Source organism: Chanodichthys erythropterus, chromosome 19 (genome assembly GCF_024489055.1).
Source record: "Chanodichthys erythropterus isolate Z2021 chromosome 19, ASM2448905v1, whole genome shotgun sequence".
Taxonomy (NCBI): domain Eukaryota; kingdom Metazoa; phylum Chordata; class Actinopteri; order Cypriniformes; family Xenocyprididae; genus Chanodichthys; species Chanodichthys erythropterus.
The window spans coordinates 30518949-30534753 of record NC_090239.1 but is presented as its reverse complement, the minus strand read 5'-3'; the positions used below and the strand labels follow the sequence as shown (position 1 = coordinate 30534753).

The following is a 15805-nucleotide window of genomic DNA, read 5'->3' as shown; positions in this document are numbered from 1 at the left end:
TGTGGAGGGCAATGTATAATGACAGAATTTAAATTTTTCTTGTACATCTATCTTTATGATGAAATTCATTGACACAATGCAATCTCTAGCTCCTTACCCTAAACTTACCCATCACAATTAAGTGCCTCACCCAAACCATTACCCTAAACCTACCCTTAACCTATAACCGGAAACCTATAACTAAGTCTTGACACTCAAACAGCAAAAAAAGCCTCACTTTACTCTCTTGGTCCTCACTCCGATGGTCTAAAACTCAAACCGGTCCTCATGGTTTGTGTGCACACACACACACACACACACACACACACACACACACACACACACACACACACACACACACACACACACACACACACACACACACACACACACACACACACACACACACACACACACACACACACACGTTTGTTTTTGTGAATTGTGGGGACTTTCCATAGACTTCAATGCATTTTACACTGAACAAACTGTACATTCTATCCCCCTACCCTGCCCCTACCCCTAAACCTAACCCTCACAGGAAACTGTGCAAACTTTTACTTTTTCACAAAAACTCATTCTATATGATTTATAAACCCATTTACATTGTGGGGACCGCTGGCTGGTCCCCACGATGTAGGTGAACTCAGGTTTATATTACATCATGGGGACATTTGGTCCCCACAATGTAATATAAACAAAAGCACACACACACACACACACACACACACACACACACACACACACACACACACACACACACACACACACACACACACACACACACACACACACACACACACACACACACACACACACAGACAGGAATGCTGGCTCCAATGACAGCCTATTTATTGGCCCAGAACTGAACATCACAGGGGAAATAAGACATCCGTTATATCAACAGTTTTACTAATTCCCATAATCCTCAGAGACGTTTGTGCAGATGTGAGAACTACAGGTCAAATGAACTCACTAGTGTTAGGAGAAAAAAGATGTTTCAGGTCACCTAACACTACTGATTGTCGCACATGCAGTGACCTGATATGTAAAAACTTACAGCGTGATCATTTTAAACAAATTTGAACACTTTAACATTTTAAACAAACATTTATTTAAATTAGTCTGTGTGTGTTTGTGTGTATTTGTGAAACAAAAAATCAGACAAATGTACAGTTGCAATCTTATTTAGTTTATTATTTGTTTGTAATAGTAACTGCATTAAACCTACTTTATGAATTCTAGTAAATTCACATTTATATGATACAGTGTACATAACAGTAAATACAAGTAACATTCAGTATTGTTTCTTCTTGTCCAAATAAGCCCAACAAAACCTCTGCTCACCCTCTCATGCTCCTCACACTCGTCTCACAAAGCTCCTCTACCAAGTGCAAGATTCAGTCTCTCGGAATGAATGGGTTCTGATCAACGCCATATTCCAACAACTACACAAGTATGCTTTTAGTTGATTGTCAGAGAGCAATTTGCCACATTAGTACATCCATCTCAGAGATATTGTGTAATGCTACAAAAATATTCTACAAATAAATTTAAACCAAAACGGCATGCTTCTCAAATTATCAAGATGATTTTATACAAGAACAAATTGGCAAAATGGTATAAAGGCAAATGTTGAGGAAGTAAACAGTGGCAAATCATGTGACTTTCTTTGAGCTTGTTGGCTTTGTGGTTTCAGGATTGGCTGATATTCCCCAGTAACAACCAATAACAAGCCTTTGAGGCTATGAATAAACACAAAATGAATAAACAGTAAAATTATGTACATACTAAACAGAACAAAAACAACACAGACCTGATATTAATCTCAGGCATTTGTTATACAAAATGTATATTATATTTTGTAAGTGCTACACTCTAATCTGGTAGAAAAAGAAGATTTAAAAAGAATTAAAAAGAAAAAAAAATTCACATCCAGAAATGGAGAATGCCTTCATTTTAAGATACAAATTACAGTGTGCTTGAATTTTCCCAAAAATGTATAGTCAAAAAAAAAAAAAAAAAAAAAAAAAAAGTTAATCGGTATTTAGGGTGACTTTAATATTCAGAAATATTAATAATGTATGCTTGCTGCATTGCTTTTCAAACTGAATGGACATCACACGAATCTATGAATACTGATAATCATGCAGCTAGAGAATTTGTAATGTTGTTTCATATATTCTACATAACAAGTAAATCCAACACTTCTACCTCCTCAAACTGACCTTCTTCCATACTTGTAAAAAAGCTCTTTGAGGCTAAATGTCTGCGCTGAAGTTTCTTCTTGCAACCTGTGTGCCACCATAAAACTCCATTATAAGGCCACTGATATACTGATGACATAACAACATGAAACATTGACAGATGGGCAAATCTCCACTTAAACCCTGAGAAATTATAAAGCCCTGGAGATTTCTTTTGAATTGATTTACTTGTCACCAAAAAAAGCACTATGTCCTACACCAACTTCAGTATTTGAACCAAATATATCAGTTACATTAAACCAAATAGTTACATTGGATCACTTCAATTCTTGCTACAGTATCCATTCATATGTTGCTGAATCTTACGAGTCCAACATTACAGTAAGCACAAAAGATATTCTTTGAGTTGTTCTCCTGGTTTCAAAGTCCTTCAGTGTTCCCACACTTCTGACCAAATCAACGACCAATCCACTTTTCAAAATTCCCTGATATCCATGACCGTGGGAACCCTGTGTTATGCCTTCAAAAGAGTCACTTTTAATCACCCGTGACGTTCATATCAGTCAGTGGTTAATTTTACAGGGCAGCTTGTTTCTTTGTTGTGTGTTTATGGGTGTATATGTGTCTTTAACATTTTTCTATCTGGGTCACAGACTGCATGGCCAAGCGCTTTTGTCATGGTGATGACCTGAGCCAGGTAGTGACCAGTGTCGGGTTACTGCCGTAATGAAGAAAAAAGTAAAAAAAACCAAAAAACCAAACCGCTATCGTCTTTCAGCCGGACCACCAGGACAACAAAACCTCCTGCTTATTAATTCTAGATTGTTCTGAGTCACCTGCCCAGATGCAGACAGAACAAAAACTGATAAAGACATCACACAATGAACATATTTAAGTGGTGTCTGTTTATGCCGCTATTGATCATACTTTGGGTTACTTCATCAGAAGTAGGCACCAGAAAGCATCTGATAAAAAGACCTCTCTCTGAAGTTTCTCTGTTTTCACCATTGCACCTCTCTGTGTAATACCTGACTTAACATCTACTGTACATGGCAGTTTAACTCTTACCAAAATGGTAAGGGTTGGGGGGTGACCAAGAAATGCAGTTGAGAACTCATGCTAGTGTTGCTTTAAAGACCCATAAAAGTACACAATAAATGCTAGTGTACTCCTAAGTTGACATTGATTTTTTAACATTTAAAATGTACAGCATTTTTCTTATATACAGAAACATACACAGTTTTACACATTCTCTCTATAATGAGAATGTCCCAACTCCCTACTGTCACATTTAGTTTTGTTAATGCTTGTTCAAGGACTCTTATTTTGATTTTCATTTCACTCCACTGTTCCTGTGTGCCTGCGTTTAGTTCCTGTTTCCTTGGTTCTAATTCTAATTAGGTTCTCATTTGTTTCCATAGTTCCTGATTATGTTCACCTGTGTCTTGTTTAGTTGCTCGTTTATTCTATTAATGTCCACCTTTTTCCTAACAAGCCAACTGCGTTTTAGATTATGGGAGGCTCTTCCGGTTTGGGGAAGTTCCACTCAAAAAGACTGAAACAGATCATTTCAAATCATAATGTTGCGCTACAAATAATCCTTTTTTCTGTCCGTTTGACTTAATGTGCTGGAAAGAGAATCTTTTCTGTTGCTGCATTCTTTTCCTCCTGATTATTTTCCTTTTTTTCGTTGTATATCACTGTAACAGTATGAAAAACACATTTGTATTTGTGGTCTGTTCTCCTGATTTAATTTAATTGTTTTTTTTCACTTCTTATTTCTATTAGCAGTGTTTACTGGAATGTTTCTAAACCTGGTAAATACAAATACAGGTTAATCAAAATGACGGAAATCACTTTGAAATATTTCTTTTTAATGTTCGGTGGTTGAAGGGTGTCAAAAACAATGAGATGTCATCTCATTGTTTTTGAAAATGCTTATTGCGTTTATAGAGCGAACCTTTTGCTGATTTTATTTTTACAGTTTAACGAGTTACTCCCATAATTTGCACAAAACTTCATGGGGTGTAGGAAAAAAGAGGATAGAACTGTGTTTTAGTTCCCTTTTGTCTGATCTTTCCAATGTATTGGTTTGCTCATGTGGGTTTCCAGAGTTCTCCTGCGTTCAAGAGTGGTTTTTGTTCTCATTTAATAAATATCGCTAGTGTTTAGATCCTCACCTCAACTCTCCTTGCCTTCCAACCAAACCGCGACACCTAATACTACCTGGCACCGACTTACAATAGCAAGTAGTAAATCATGGTTGATGGTTTAGTTTACAATCAAATCAGCAATAAACTCTTGGCATTATAAATCTTGCTTCTTTAGCTCACATAACAGAAAACAATATTTCAATTTTCAACATTTCTTGTCTTATTCATTTTTCTATGACTGGTCCTTCTCATGCTGTCACTGGTCATATTTACAGTACAGGAGCACAACATCAACTGTGTACAACTCTGACGCGATATAATCAGTGGATATGGTTTGTGGTTATGGTACACTTAGCAAATGACTGAACTGGCCACATTTGACATATTATTAGCATATGCATTATGGATGTTACATAGCAGTTTCTATACTGAATAGAGGCCGACAATTGTCTTTAAACTTATATCTATTATTAGGAGTAATTATTGGTTGGCTAAAGCTGGAAGTGATTTGTAGTTGGTATATTTGTGATACTGAAATGTGTTGAAAGTAAAATGCATGATTTTGAGTCATTTATCCTGAACATTTTCAGGAAAGACATGAATATTCATGTTCGAGTCCATATGGCTTTCATCAAATCAAAGGAACATGCAAACAATATTTAGAGAACGGTGCATTCGTTGCACATAGTTTGGCCATACAATCAAGGGTTTAAAGGGAATCGGCACTTGAGTTTACAGCCTAAAGTTAAGGATATAGTGATACATCAACTTCACCAGTGATACATCAACACTGAAGTATGCTGAAGGCAATGTAAAGTGTGTATTTGGGAGCCTACAGCTGGGGAGCACACTTGAAAGTGTGATTTTGTGAGCGTGTGTTTGTTCTCTCATACGGTAGATGTAGCAGTTGGTTTGACTGTGATGCTCTGCGCAATATCCTCCCTATTGATCTTCTTCAGTGCTGTACAAAGCGTATCAATATTAGCCGAATCCTGGCTTGCCCAATGAGAGAGAAGGGCCTGGATGGGCCTCTCTTCTTGCTTGAAATTAGCAATGTGTTCTTCTTTGTATCCAAGTAGCCCTGCCAGACTGCACCAATCGGTTTCCTCGTTGGCCCCTGACTCCTCCCCTTCACAGGTACGATTTAGCAGCTTCTCAACCTCCTCCCGTGTGTGTAAGGGCAAGGACAGGGCTGAACTTCCATCTATCTTGACCACTAAAACAAAGAGAATACATTTAGCCATCTGGATATATATAGTTAATACAAGACTACAAAGAAGCAAATCTCAGTACTTGCTCTGCAACAGTAACAGTAACATATGTAGCAGATCTAGTCTGCCAGACCAAATACTATCCAGCAGCAATGAATGAATGCTCTGTATTCCCAAGCCATTTGAGAGAGTGAGTTCAGGGACTGGCTAATTAAAATTAACATTAAATTCCCTTGTTATTTGAGGTGAAACACAAAGCTTAAAGGTGCCCTAGATTCAACAATTGAATTTATCTTGGCATAGTTAAATAACAAGAGTACAGTACATGAAAAAGACATACAGTGAGTCTCAAACTCCATTGTTTCCTCCTTCTTATATAAATCTCATTTGTTTAAAAGAACAGGCGAATCTTAACATAATACCGACTGTTACGTAACAGTCGGGATCATTAATATGTATGCCCCCAATATTTGCATATGTCAGCCCATGTTCCCAACATTATGAAAGGCATTAGACAAGGGAAGAACGTCTGGATCCGTGCAGAGCCGAATCATCAGACTAGGTAAGCAAGCAAGGACAATAGCAAAAAATGGCAGATGGAGCAATAATAACTGACATGATCCATGATAACATGATATTTTTAGTGATATTTGTAAATTGTCTTTTTTAAATGTTTCATTAGCATGTTGCTAATGTACTGTTAAATGTGGTTAAAGTTACCATTGTTTCTTACTGTATTCACAGAGACAAGAGCCGTCGCTATTTTCATTTTTAAACACTTGCAGTCTGTATAATTCATAAACACAACTTCATTCTTTATAAATCTCTCCAACAGTGTGTAATGTTAGCTTTAGCCACGGAGCACTATCAAACTCATTCAGAATCAATGTAAACATCAAAATAAATACTATACTTACGCGATTAGACATGCTGCATGACGAACACTTTGTAAAAATCCATTTTGAGGGTTATATTAGCTGTTTGAACTTTTTTTTATGTTGTTTAAGGCAAGCGCGAGCTTCGTAGGGTGGGGAGCACCAGATTTAAAGGGCCACACACCCTGAATCGGCTCATTTCTAATTATGCCCCAAAATAGGCAGTTAAAAAAATGATTAAATTATTGGTATTTTGAGCTGAAACTTCACAGACACATTCAGGGGACACCTTAGACTTATATTACATCTTTTAAAAAAAAGTTCTAGGGCACCTTTAAATAATAAAATGTTGGGGATACATGTGTAACTGCCCGTATATTATTTATTTGCCAAATGATGGTAATTTTCTGTGCCAGTTACAGAGGGATTCGGGTGAGTGGATCCACAACAGCGTATGATATTGTTATGAATCATCATTATTGTTCTGTTTTCATTGGTTTGTTGGCATGTGGGTTGTTTCACGAGAAAGAAAAGCTGTCTGTGAATTGCTCGCCCAATTGCAAATTGTATTTGATACAAAGTTTGTGTATATATATATTATATATATATGTACACTGCCGATATCGGCATAAATCCTTATAATTTTTTGGTGCAAATACATTACAGTAACTTGATATTATCATTGAAGACCAACAATAATAATTTTTATTTTGATTACATAATAATGCCAATATATACATGTTTTGTCAGTTGACAAAAAAAATTAAGGTTTTTGATGAAAACATGCCAGGATTTTCTCCTTATAGTAGATTTCAATGGGCACCAAACAGTTGAAGGTCATAATTAGTTTCACTGCAGCTTCAAATTGTTCTACACGATCCCAGATGAGAAATAAGGGTCTTATCTAGTGAAACCATCGCTCATTTTCTGAAAAAAAATTTGAAAATTATAAGCTGCAGTGAAACTAATTTTGACCTTCAACTGTTTGGTGCCCATTGAAGTCTACTATAAGGAGAAAAATCCTGGAATGTTTTCATCAAAGACTTTAATTTCTTTTCGACTGAAGAAAGAAAGACATGGACATCTTGGATGACATGAGGGTGAGTAAATTATCAGGAAAAGTTTATTTAAAAGTGGACTAATCCTTTAATAAAACAAGCTGTGTTACTATGAGGAACGAGGTACTTTATCTAAATTAAAACATACACTCCTCTCACTTTTGCTCACGTGCCAGAGATTACCATAATTTGCGACCCTTGTACCTGTATGTGGCGGCCCCTGGCCCTCCTGTAGGCTCTGACTGTCCACTGAGATGCCGCTGTCACTGTGGAGTTTCTCTCCCTCAGGAGAAGGAGTCTGACTGGGGTTTGCACTGCATGCTCTGTTATTGGCTCCTTGCTTATTCTGCTTACAACTGTTCCACCTGAAACACATCAAAGCAAACATCAGAAGCTTTTAACATCAAAATCTTTATTCACTTCTAACATTCTCACCCTTTAGGAACCAAAGCAGGTCAATGTTACACCCTCCAGCAGTGATTTTAATATTTTATGACCCCTTCCTTCACAAACACCATCTGTGTCTGCTCAGAAAACTGCAATCTTTTATTTTTTCTACATAGTTATAAATCTGTGAAAACATATAGTTATTATTTTGCATATTTGAATATGCTGTCTTTATTATATTGTCATATTCACTTAAGATTTTGACTTTGCTTCATCCAATCACAAATGAAAGTCAGGAATGTTTTTTAATCTAATCTGGGATCAGTGGCTCTGTTTTACCTCACATAATAAACAATGCACTCGTGATGGATCAGATGGAAAAACGGCCTAGAAGCATTTTTTCCCCTTCTTTCCTTTATAAAAATAACTGAACTAAAGCCTACATAGCACTGTGCTTTGTAAGTGGAGATAAAAATCTCAAGGGGAGAGAATAATTCCAATCCTCCTCACCGTTTAAAGATGATGAAGGCCACCAGGCCCAGCAGCACTGCAGCCAGTATGGAGGTGTAGATGGGAATGAGGTTGTCACTCAGCCCAGGGAGTCTCGTCCGTCCAGGGTCAGCTGTGGTCACGCTCTCCGTAGGACTGTCAGGTGGAGACTTGTCTGTATATGAGACAACTGATGGAGCAGGAGAAGAAAATGTAGGAAGGGAAGGAGGAGGTGTAACATATGGAATAGAAGGAGGAGAAGGAAAGGTTGAGCTGTTAGGAGGATCTAAATCTGTTGGAGGAAAGGGACAAAGAAAGACAAAATCTGTTAGTTGCTAAAAAGCTTTTTTAGTATGTGAAATGGCATGAGAGGTTTCTGAAGCAAGTTAAAAATGCATATAAATCATATAGTTGTTATTTCAAATGAGCCACATAATTAGCCAGGGAAGGATAGAGTCAATAGTGATACTAGGGATTCATTCATGAAATACAATACCACAATTAACATAAAAAATGAATGATTTGCATGTTTATATCTACATATATAAAACATTTGTTCTGCTTGAATAAGGTTTGCTGTGTTTAAGTTAGTAATTTAAAGGAATAGTTCATGTCTTTCATTATTTACACACCTTCATGTTGTTCTAATCATGTATACACAAAAGAAGATGTTTTAAAAATGTTCATTCATTCTAAATATCTTCTTATGTGTTTCACAGAACATAATATTGTAAAATTGAGTTAAAGCACATTAGTACTAAGACTGCTTTGTCTTGGCCCTGTGAGCTCTGTTCGCCGGCAAGCTAAAAAATGATTCTTTTCATTGGATTATCTTTGATTCAATTGGGGGCCGTAATAAACAGGCTTTGTCCTGAGTCAAACCTAATGGACACTCAGATAGTGCAGGAGACTATGATTAGATTGGAGAGGTATAAACTCAGCCCAAGTAGGACAGGCCTCGCCTGGGGCTACTGTGTGTGTGTGTGTGTGTGTGTGTGTGTGTGTGTGTGTGTGTGTGAATGGGTGGTGTAAGTTATACCATAGACAGATGGACAGACACATTGAAGATCATCAGATATTCTGGCTGTAGGGGGATGGGGGGGTCATTGGGGGTTTGATTTGGGGAAGGGCCATGCCCTAGGGAATGTTGTGTATGGATTTATTGATCAAAGTACTGCAGCATGAAACATTTTGGAGAGAATTTTGGGCATGTGAGCTTGTTTTGTGGCAAGCATAGTAATTGACCTCATTCATGAAACACAAGTAGAACAAATTTCTGTAGAAACAATATTGTTGCATGGAATGGAATTTAACAATTTACAAAAGAATATTTTTCAAATGATATTGTTTCAAGTTAGAAGCTGCTAAATGTGGTTGCTAGGGTGTTCTGGGTCAGTTGCTAATAGAGCGCAACCCATTTTTTCAGCGGTCTTGGTTCTGTAAGTATTTTTTTCATTCATTTTTTCCCCATAGGAATATTTAAAGTCTTTGTTAAAGAGTTATAAGCCATGAACCAAATCAACCACAAAAAAAAAAAAAAGAAAAAAAAGTATTTAAAGGTGCCGAAGAACATGTTTTTAAAAGATGTAATATAAGTCTAAGGTGTCCCCTGAATGTGTCTGTGTAGTTTCAGCTCAAAATACCCCATAGTTGTTTTTTTATAATTTTTTTTAACTGCCTATTTTGGTACATCATTATAAATGCGCCGATTCAGGGTATGCGGCCCCTTTAAATCTCATGCTCCACACCCCAAGAGCTTGCGCTTGCCTTAAACAACATAAAAAAAAGTTCACACAGCTAATATAACCCTCAAAATGAAACATGCTAATGAAACATTTAGAAAGACAATTTACAAACACCACTAAAAATATCATGTTATCATGGATCATGTCAGTTATTATCGCTCCATCTGCCATTTTTCGCTGTTCTTGCTTGCTTACCTAGTCTGATGATTCAGCTGTGCACATCCAGACGTTAATACTGCCTTCCCTTGTGTAATGCTTTGAACATGGGCTGGCATATGCAAATATTGGGGGCGTACACCCCGACTGTTACGTAATAGTTTGTGTTATGTTGAGATTCGCCTGTTCTTTGGAGGCCTTTTAAACAAATGAGATTTATATAAGAAGGAGGAAACAATGGAGTTTGAGACTCACTGTATGTATTTTCCATGTACTGAACTCTTGTTATTCAACTATGCCGAGGTAAATTCAATTTTTGAATCTAGGGTACCTTTAAAAATCAGACAAAAAGACAAAGGTACAAGACTGAGGGAAAGTACTAAAACCCAATGAGGTGAATGGCAATCTGATTAAAAATAATGTAGTATTATAAAAGACTACTGATTTAAAAATGTTGATTTTGCCCGGGCAACAAAAAAGTCACTGTTTTGATTTAAATAGGCAAAGACTTAAAGGCCCGCTGAAGTGTCTTGGAACGTGCAGCATTATTCAATGTGTTGACGTGATTTCAACTGAAACGCCGCCCCATTTTTAAAATAGCCAATAGTGTTTCGTTTATATCACAGCTCGGCCAGAGCTGTTAAACTCAGTAAAACCTCTGTTTCCTTTTAATATATAACCGTTTCTCCTCCTAATCTCCTCTATATCACTTTAAAATATAGAATTCTGTGCTGAATTCAAATGGGTCCGATACCTCTCGTGATCTGAGCCGACTCGCGGATATCATCTGCTCTGTGTTCTGGTGTCTCTGGACTGGAGCAGACAGTGCCCGCGCTGCAGCGGTTCACGTTATACTAACGCAAAAACGGACTTCATTCATGTCAATGGAAAGCATATTTACACTGTCTGAATCGTTCCCTATTCTCTATATAGTGCACTATGTGCCATTCACCATGTAGAAACTAGTAAATGTGTGACCAAATGACCGATTCAGCCGCAGCTTCAGTGTCTGTTGATAGTGTAGGAGGGGGTGGGATTTTAGATTCTAGAGAGCATTTGATTGGACAGAAGATTTGATGAGAAGCTGAAGTGCGTGGTGATGTCACGAAAATCCGTGATCCATTTTATCGGAAGTGAGAGACTGTAAATATCCTGACACATCCGAGCTTTATAATGGCAGTGATAGGGTTCAATGAATATGAGCTAAACAAAGTGCTTCCATTCGCATCCATCCATCATAAATATGTGCTCCATATGGCTCCGGAGTGTTAATAAAGGCCTTCTGAAGCGAAGCGATGCATTTGTGTAAAAAAAATATAAGTTATGAAAGTTATGAAGTCGAATATCGAGCTTCTGTCAGACCGCCTTCCGTATGCAAAGTTACAAAGAAAGTGTAAACTTGCGTCGCGTCTTTTACACTTTTTCCGTAAGTTTAATAGGGAAGGCGGTGTGGCGGAAGCTCGATATTCGACTTCATAACTAATTTTCATTAATTGTTTTAATTCTAATGCCTGATCTGATATGTAATTATTCATGTACAGTCATATGTTCTTTATCTGCTATTTAAACGGTGATTAAATTACGTATATATAGAAAGTGATCAAAGAGTGCTCCCTTTACAATCACTGGAGCTGTCAATCAAACAGCGCAAGTTTATCAGTGACTGAGTTCTAGAGTTCTGAGTTCGCGCCACACCTCCCGTTTTATTCAACAAATTTCTTAGTTACATCACATTTGCACTGTTAGTTATGATGAAAGCATTCATTAGTGTGCAGAAATTGAGTTGCTATGACGAGATCACTGCTTTCATGCACTCAACAACATGTCTGTGACTGGCTACAGTGTTCATCACTGCAACCTTTCATGCCACAATCTAAATATATCTAAATGTAATGCTTTTCATGTTTAGTTGACCTTGAGATCTGTAATAGTAAAAACATGCTAAAAGTTTTTGAGAGAGTAATACTTAGCTATTCCAGGCATGTTAGCCAATCAAAGCAGTGGTTGTTTACACTGAAGTCTCACAGTAGACACGCCCCTTAAAACAGAGCGTTCAAATCAGAGGGCAAAAATCAATTTAGGAAAAATGCCTTTTATTTCTAAATGATGTCAATTTTTTATGTAAAAAGCATACTAACATTGTAAGTGCACCCCAGGAAGCATTATAAAACAATAAAAAACGTAGTTCAAGACCCCTTTAAGTATGACCAATATTAAAAGTGATGTCAGCCTTAACAGACACCACTAGTATATTATCTTGAAAACATTATTTGAGTATCATATCAGGCTTTGAATTGTATTTGCAGGTAAACAGGCCCAAAATTCAATTTTTCAATTCATATCCGCTTCCTTTTTCCTTTTTCCTCCTGCACACACTCACTCACACATATTGAATCACTGGAGAAGGGACACCAGACACCATCATGGACAGAGATGTTCTTTGTCAAGAAACAATCCCCCCACCCCACCCACCCACCCACACACACACACACACACACACACCCATGTCTCTGTAAGTCTTCTGCCTCTCCGTATTGCTTTCTTTCTTTTCCATTATCTCTCCATCACATCTCTCTCATGCATGGTTGACCTTTAGTCGGGCGGTTATCCTCAGCTTCATAAAGACGCGACTCACTCATCTACACAGTTCTGTCCTTTCCTTTCTAATGCTCAGCTTCCTGCTCCTCTGTCCCTCTTAGTAGTTTAGTATACTTTTGTTGTTTCTATATAGCAAATTTACATATTGTTCTTATATACACAAATACCGTCTCAGCGGATGATTAGAGGCATACATATGAAGTGTCTCATGAGAAGGACCAGTGTCTCGATGTCACTGTTAGCTAACAATGTGATAATGCCTGGCTTACATGATTGTAAACGGTCCGCAAATCGACCTGAATAGATCAAACTGGTGGGCAAAGATGAACTAGTTACAGAGTAAACAACTTACCCATTCAAACATTTGATCTGTGAATCATCACTTTATGTCAAGTCTAAACCAAAATGAACTTGAAAAGACTTAAAACACAAAATTGTCAGTCAATGAAACATAACGGTTCAGTATCTCCAGCACTCGCCACTTGTAGTAACAGATAAGGATTGTAAATAACAAAAATCTTTTGTATTGCATCTTCATGGATTTAATACTAATGTAAAACTCTTTGGTTACGGGACATTCCCGCTGCTTTCATCCTCTCAGATATGTGGTTAAAAATGTTCTGTTTCTTTCCTTGCATGCCCTCCTACGCACTTAACAGAAGTTTCATTTCCCTCTACAACCACATAATTCCCCAAATGACATTTTTCATATATTGAGAGGACAATAGTTTTAACATTAGTAACTGTCAGAAAAAAAGAATGTGCAATGCTTGCACCTCATACCATATGTCTAGACTAGTAGTTATTGACTGTTGATCCCAAAAAATTAATATGACATTGGTTCTCGCCAGGGCCCACTAGGGACCCTCAGAAAAACTTACAAGGGGGTTTCAAGATAAATTAAAATAGAAGATAAAAAGATAAAACAATATTTCTTATTTTAATTCACCTCCTCAACAACTGTTTGTTTCCTTTGAACATGCAGGGGTCCTGGATAAAAAAAAACCTGGATAAAGAAAACCTGGATATATGAGAGCCTCATTTTGAAAGCGTGATTTCTAGACATGGAAAAGTCAATAAAGTAAATTAATAAAATAATAAAACTCCATGGACATTTTTATAATTAATATACAATTTTATAGTTATGCCAAGTTGTAAAATATATTTTGGGTAGAAATTTTGATAACACTGTATTTTACATGTGTTTTACATTGTAATGTGTCCCTGTTACACATTTTACATGTAGTTACTATGTTAATAACAGTCAATTATGCATAGTTACATGCAACTAACCCTAAACCAAACCTTTACCCTAACCCTAATTATATAGTAAGTACATGTAGATAATTACTATTACTTAGTACTTAAAGGGGTTAGTCCACTTTTAAATAAACTTTTCCTGATAATTTACTCACCCCCATGTCATCCAAGATGTCCATGTCTTTCTTTCTTCAGTCAAAAAGAAACAAAGGTTTTTGATGAAAACATTACAGGATTATTCTCCTTATAGTGGACTTCAATGGGCACCAAACAGTTGAAGGTCAAAATTACAGTTTCACTGCAGCTTCAAATTGTTTAACACAACCCCAGATGAGAAATAGTGAAACCATCACTAATTTTCTGAAAAAAAAGTTTTAACCAGAAATGCTCTTCTTGAACTAGTTCTCTTCTTCTTCTCTATTAGAATCCCAGCAGTGTAGACACTGCTAAGTGTATTACTGCCCTCCACAGGCCAAAGTTTGAACTAATTGTTATATACTATTGAACTAGCATAGTGCATATAAAAATTAGTTCAAACTTTGACCTGTGGAGGGCAGTAATACACTTAGTGTCCACACTGCTGGAATTCTAGAGAGAAGAAGAAGAAGAAGAGCTAGTTCAAGATGAGCATTTATGGCTAAAACTTATATAATTTTCAATTTTCAGAAAATGAGCAATGGTTTCACCAGATAAGACCATTATTTCTCGTCTGGGATCGTGTAGAACAGTTTGAAGCTGCAGTGAAACTAATTTTGACCTTCAACTGTTTGGTGCCCATTGAAGTCCACAATAAGGAGAATAATCCTGGAATGTTTTCATCAAAAACTTTAATTTCTTTTCGACTGAAGAAAGAAAGACATGGACATCTTGGATGACATGAGGGTGAGTAAATTATCAGTAAAAGTTTATTTAAAAGTGGACTAATCCTTTAATTGTATAATTACACAAGGACACTTTAAAATAAAGTGTAACTGATTTTTATTTATTTATTTATTTTTTTTAATTTGTGGGGACTTCAAATATTTTTGTGGACAATGAGGAGCCTTGCAGTAAAAAAATGGTAGAGAACCACTGATATAAGGGTGTCTGTTCAGTTATTACATGCGTATTACATGTATTCCAAACAAAACTTCAGCACATGCCCAGTACACAATTACCACATTTAGAAAATCACAGCAATAATGCAATGTGCTGACATATGCTGAGATTTATATCAGAAAAGCTTTTTAGCAAATATGTAGTAAATATTCAGTTTCATCCACTAACCAGGGGTGAGTTTCCCGAAAGCATCGTTAGCCAACTATGGTCGTAAGTCCCATTGAACTCTATTGGTAACGACGGAACTTGAGACCATAGTTCGCTTTGGGAAACGCACCCCAGTTCGTAAGGCATTAGATGCAAATAATGTTATGTATGTAAATAGTATGTAAGCTCATCATAGCACTGTATGTGCAAAATATGAGGTATTTTTGAATCTAATTTAGAAAACAGTTAGATTCAAGTGTTTACATGCACGTTTTTTTTTTTCCTGTTGATCGGATTAAATCTACACCACCCCTTTCAATCTGATCGGTGCCATTATTGTTATAGTTGTGGGTTGGACTTTGCTATTAGATTTACAATGATTTTTAAATCTTTGTTCATAGTTATCACTACAGTTTTAGTGTAAGAGACCTTTATGTCAGTA

The 15805-nt window shown here is 36.8% G+C and overlaps 1 protein-coding gene across 2 annotated transcripts in view; it reads right to left on the bottom strand.

Annotated features, from left to right (window-relative positions):
* Positions 1-1162: 1162 nt before the first annotated feature.
* ngfrb (nerve growth factor receptor b) overlaps positions 1163-15805 on the bottom strand; it is a 46634-nt gene continuing 31991 nt past the window's right edge. Inside the window, exons 4-6 of one of the 2 annotated variants that reach the window (XM_067369154.1) lie at positions 8381-8651; positions 7688-7848; positions 1163-5555 (exon numbers count right to left, since the gene is read on the bottom strand). In XM_067369154.1, coding sequence (XP_067225255.1) covers positions 5227-5555; positions 7688-7848; positions 8381-8651 — 761 coding nt within the window. In that variant the 3' untranslated portion in view covers positions 1163-5226. The remainder of the gene's footprint in view (positions 5556-7687; positions 7849-8380; positions 8652-15805) is intronic. The other variant, XM_067369156.1, reaches the window with a different exon arrangement.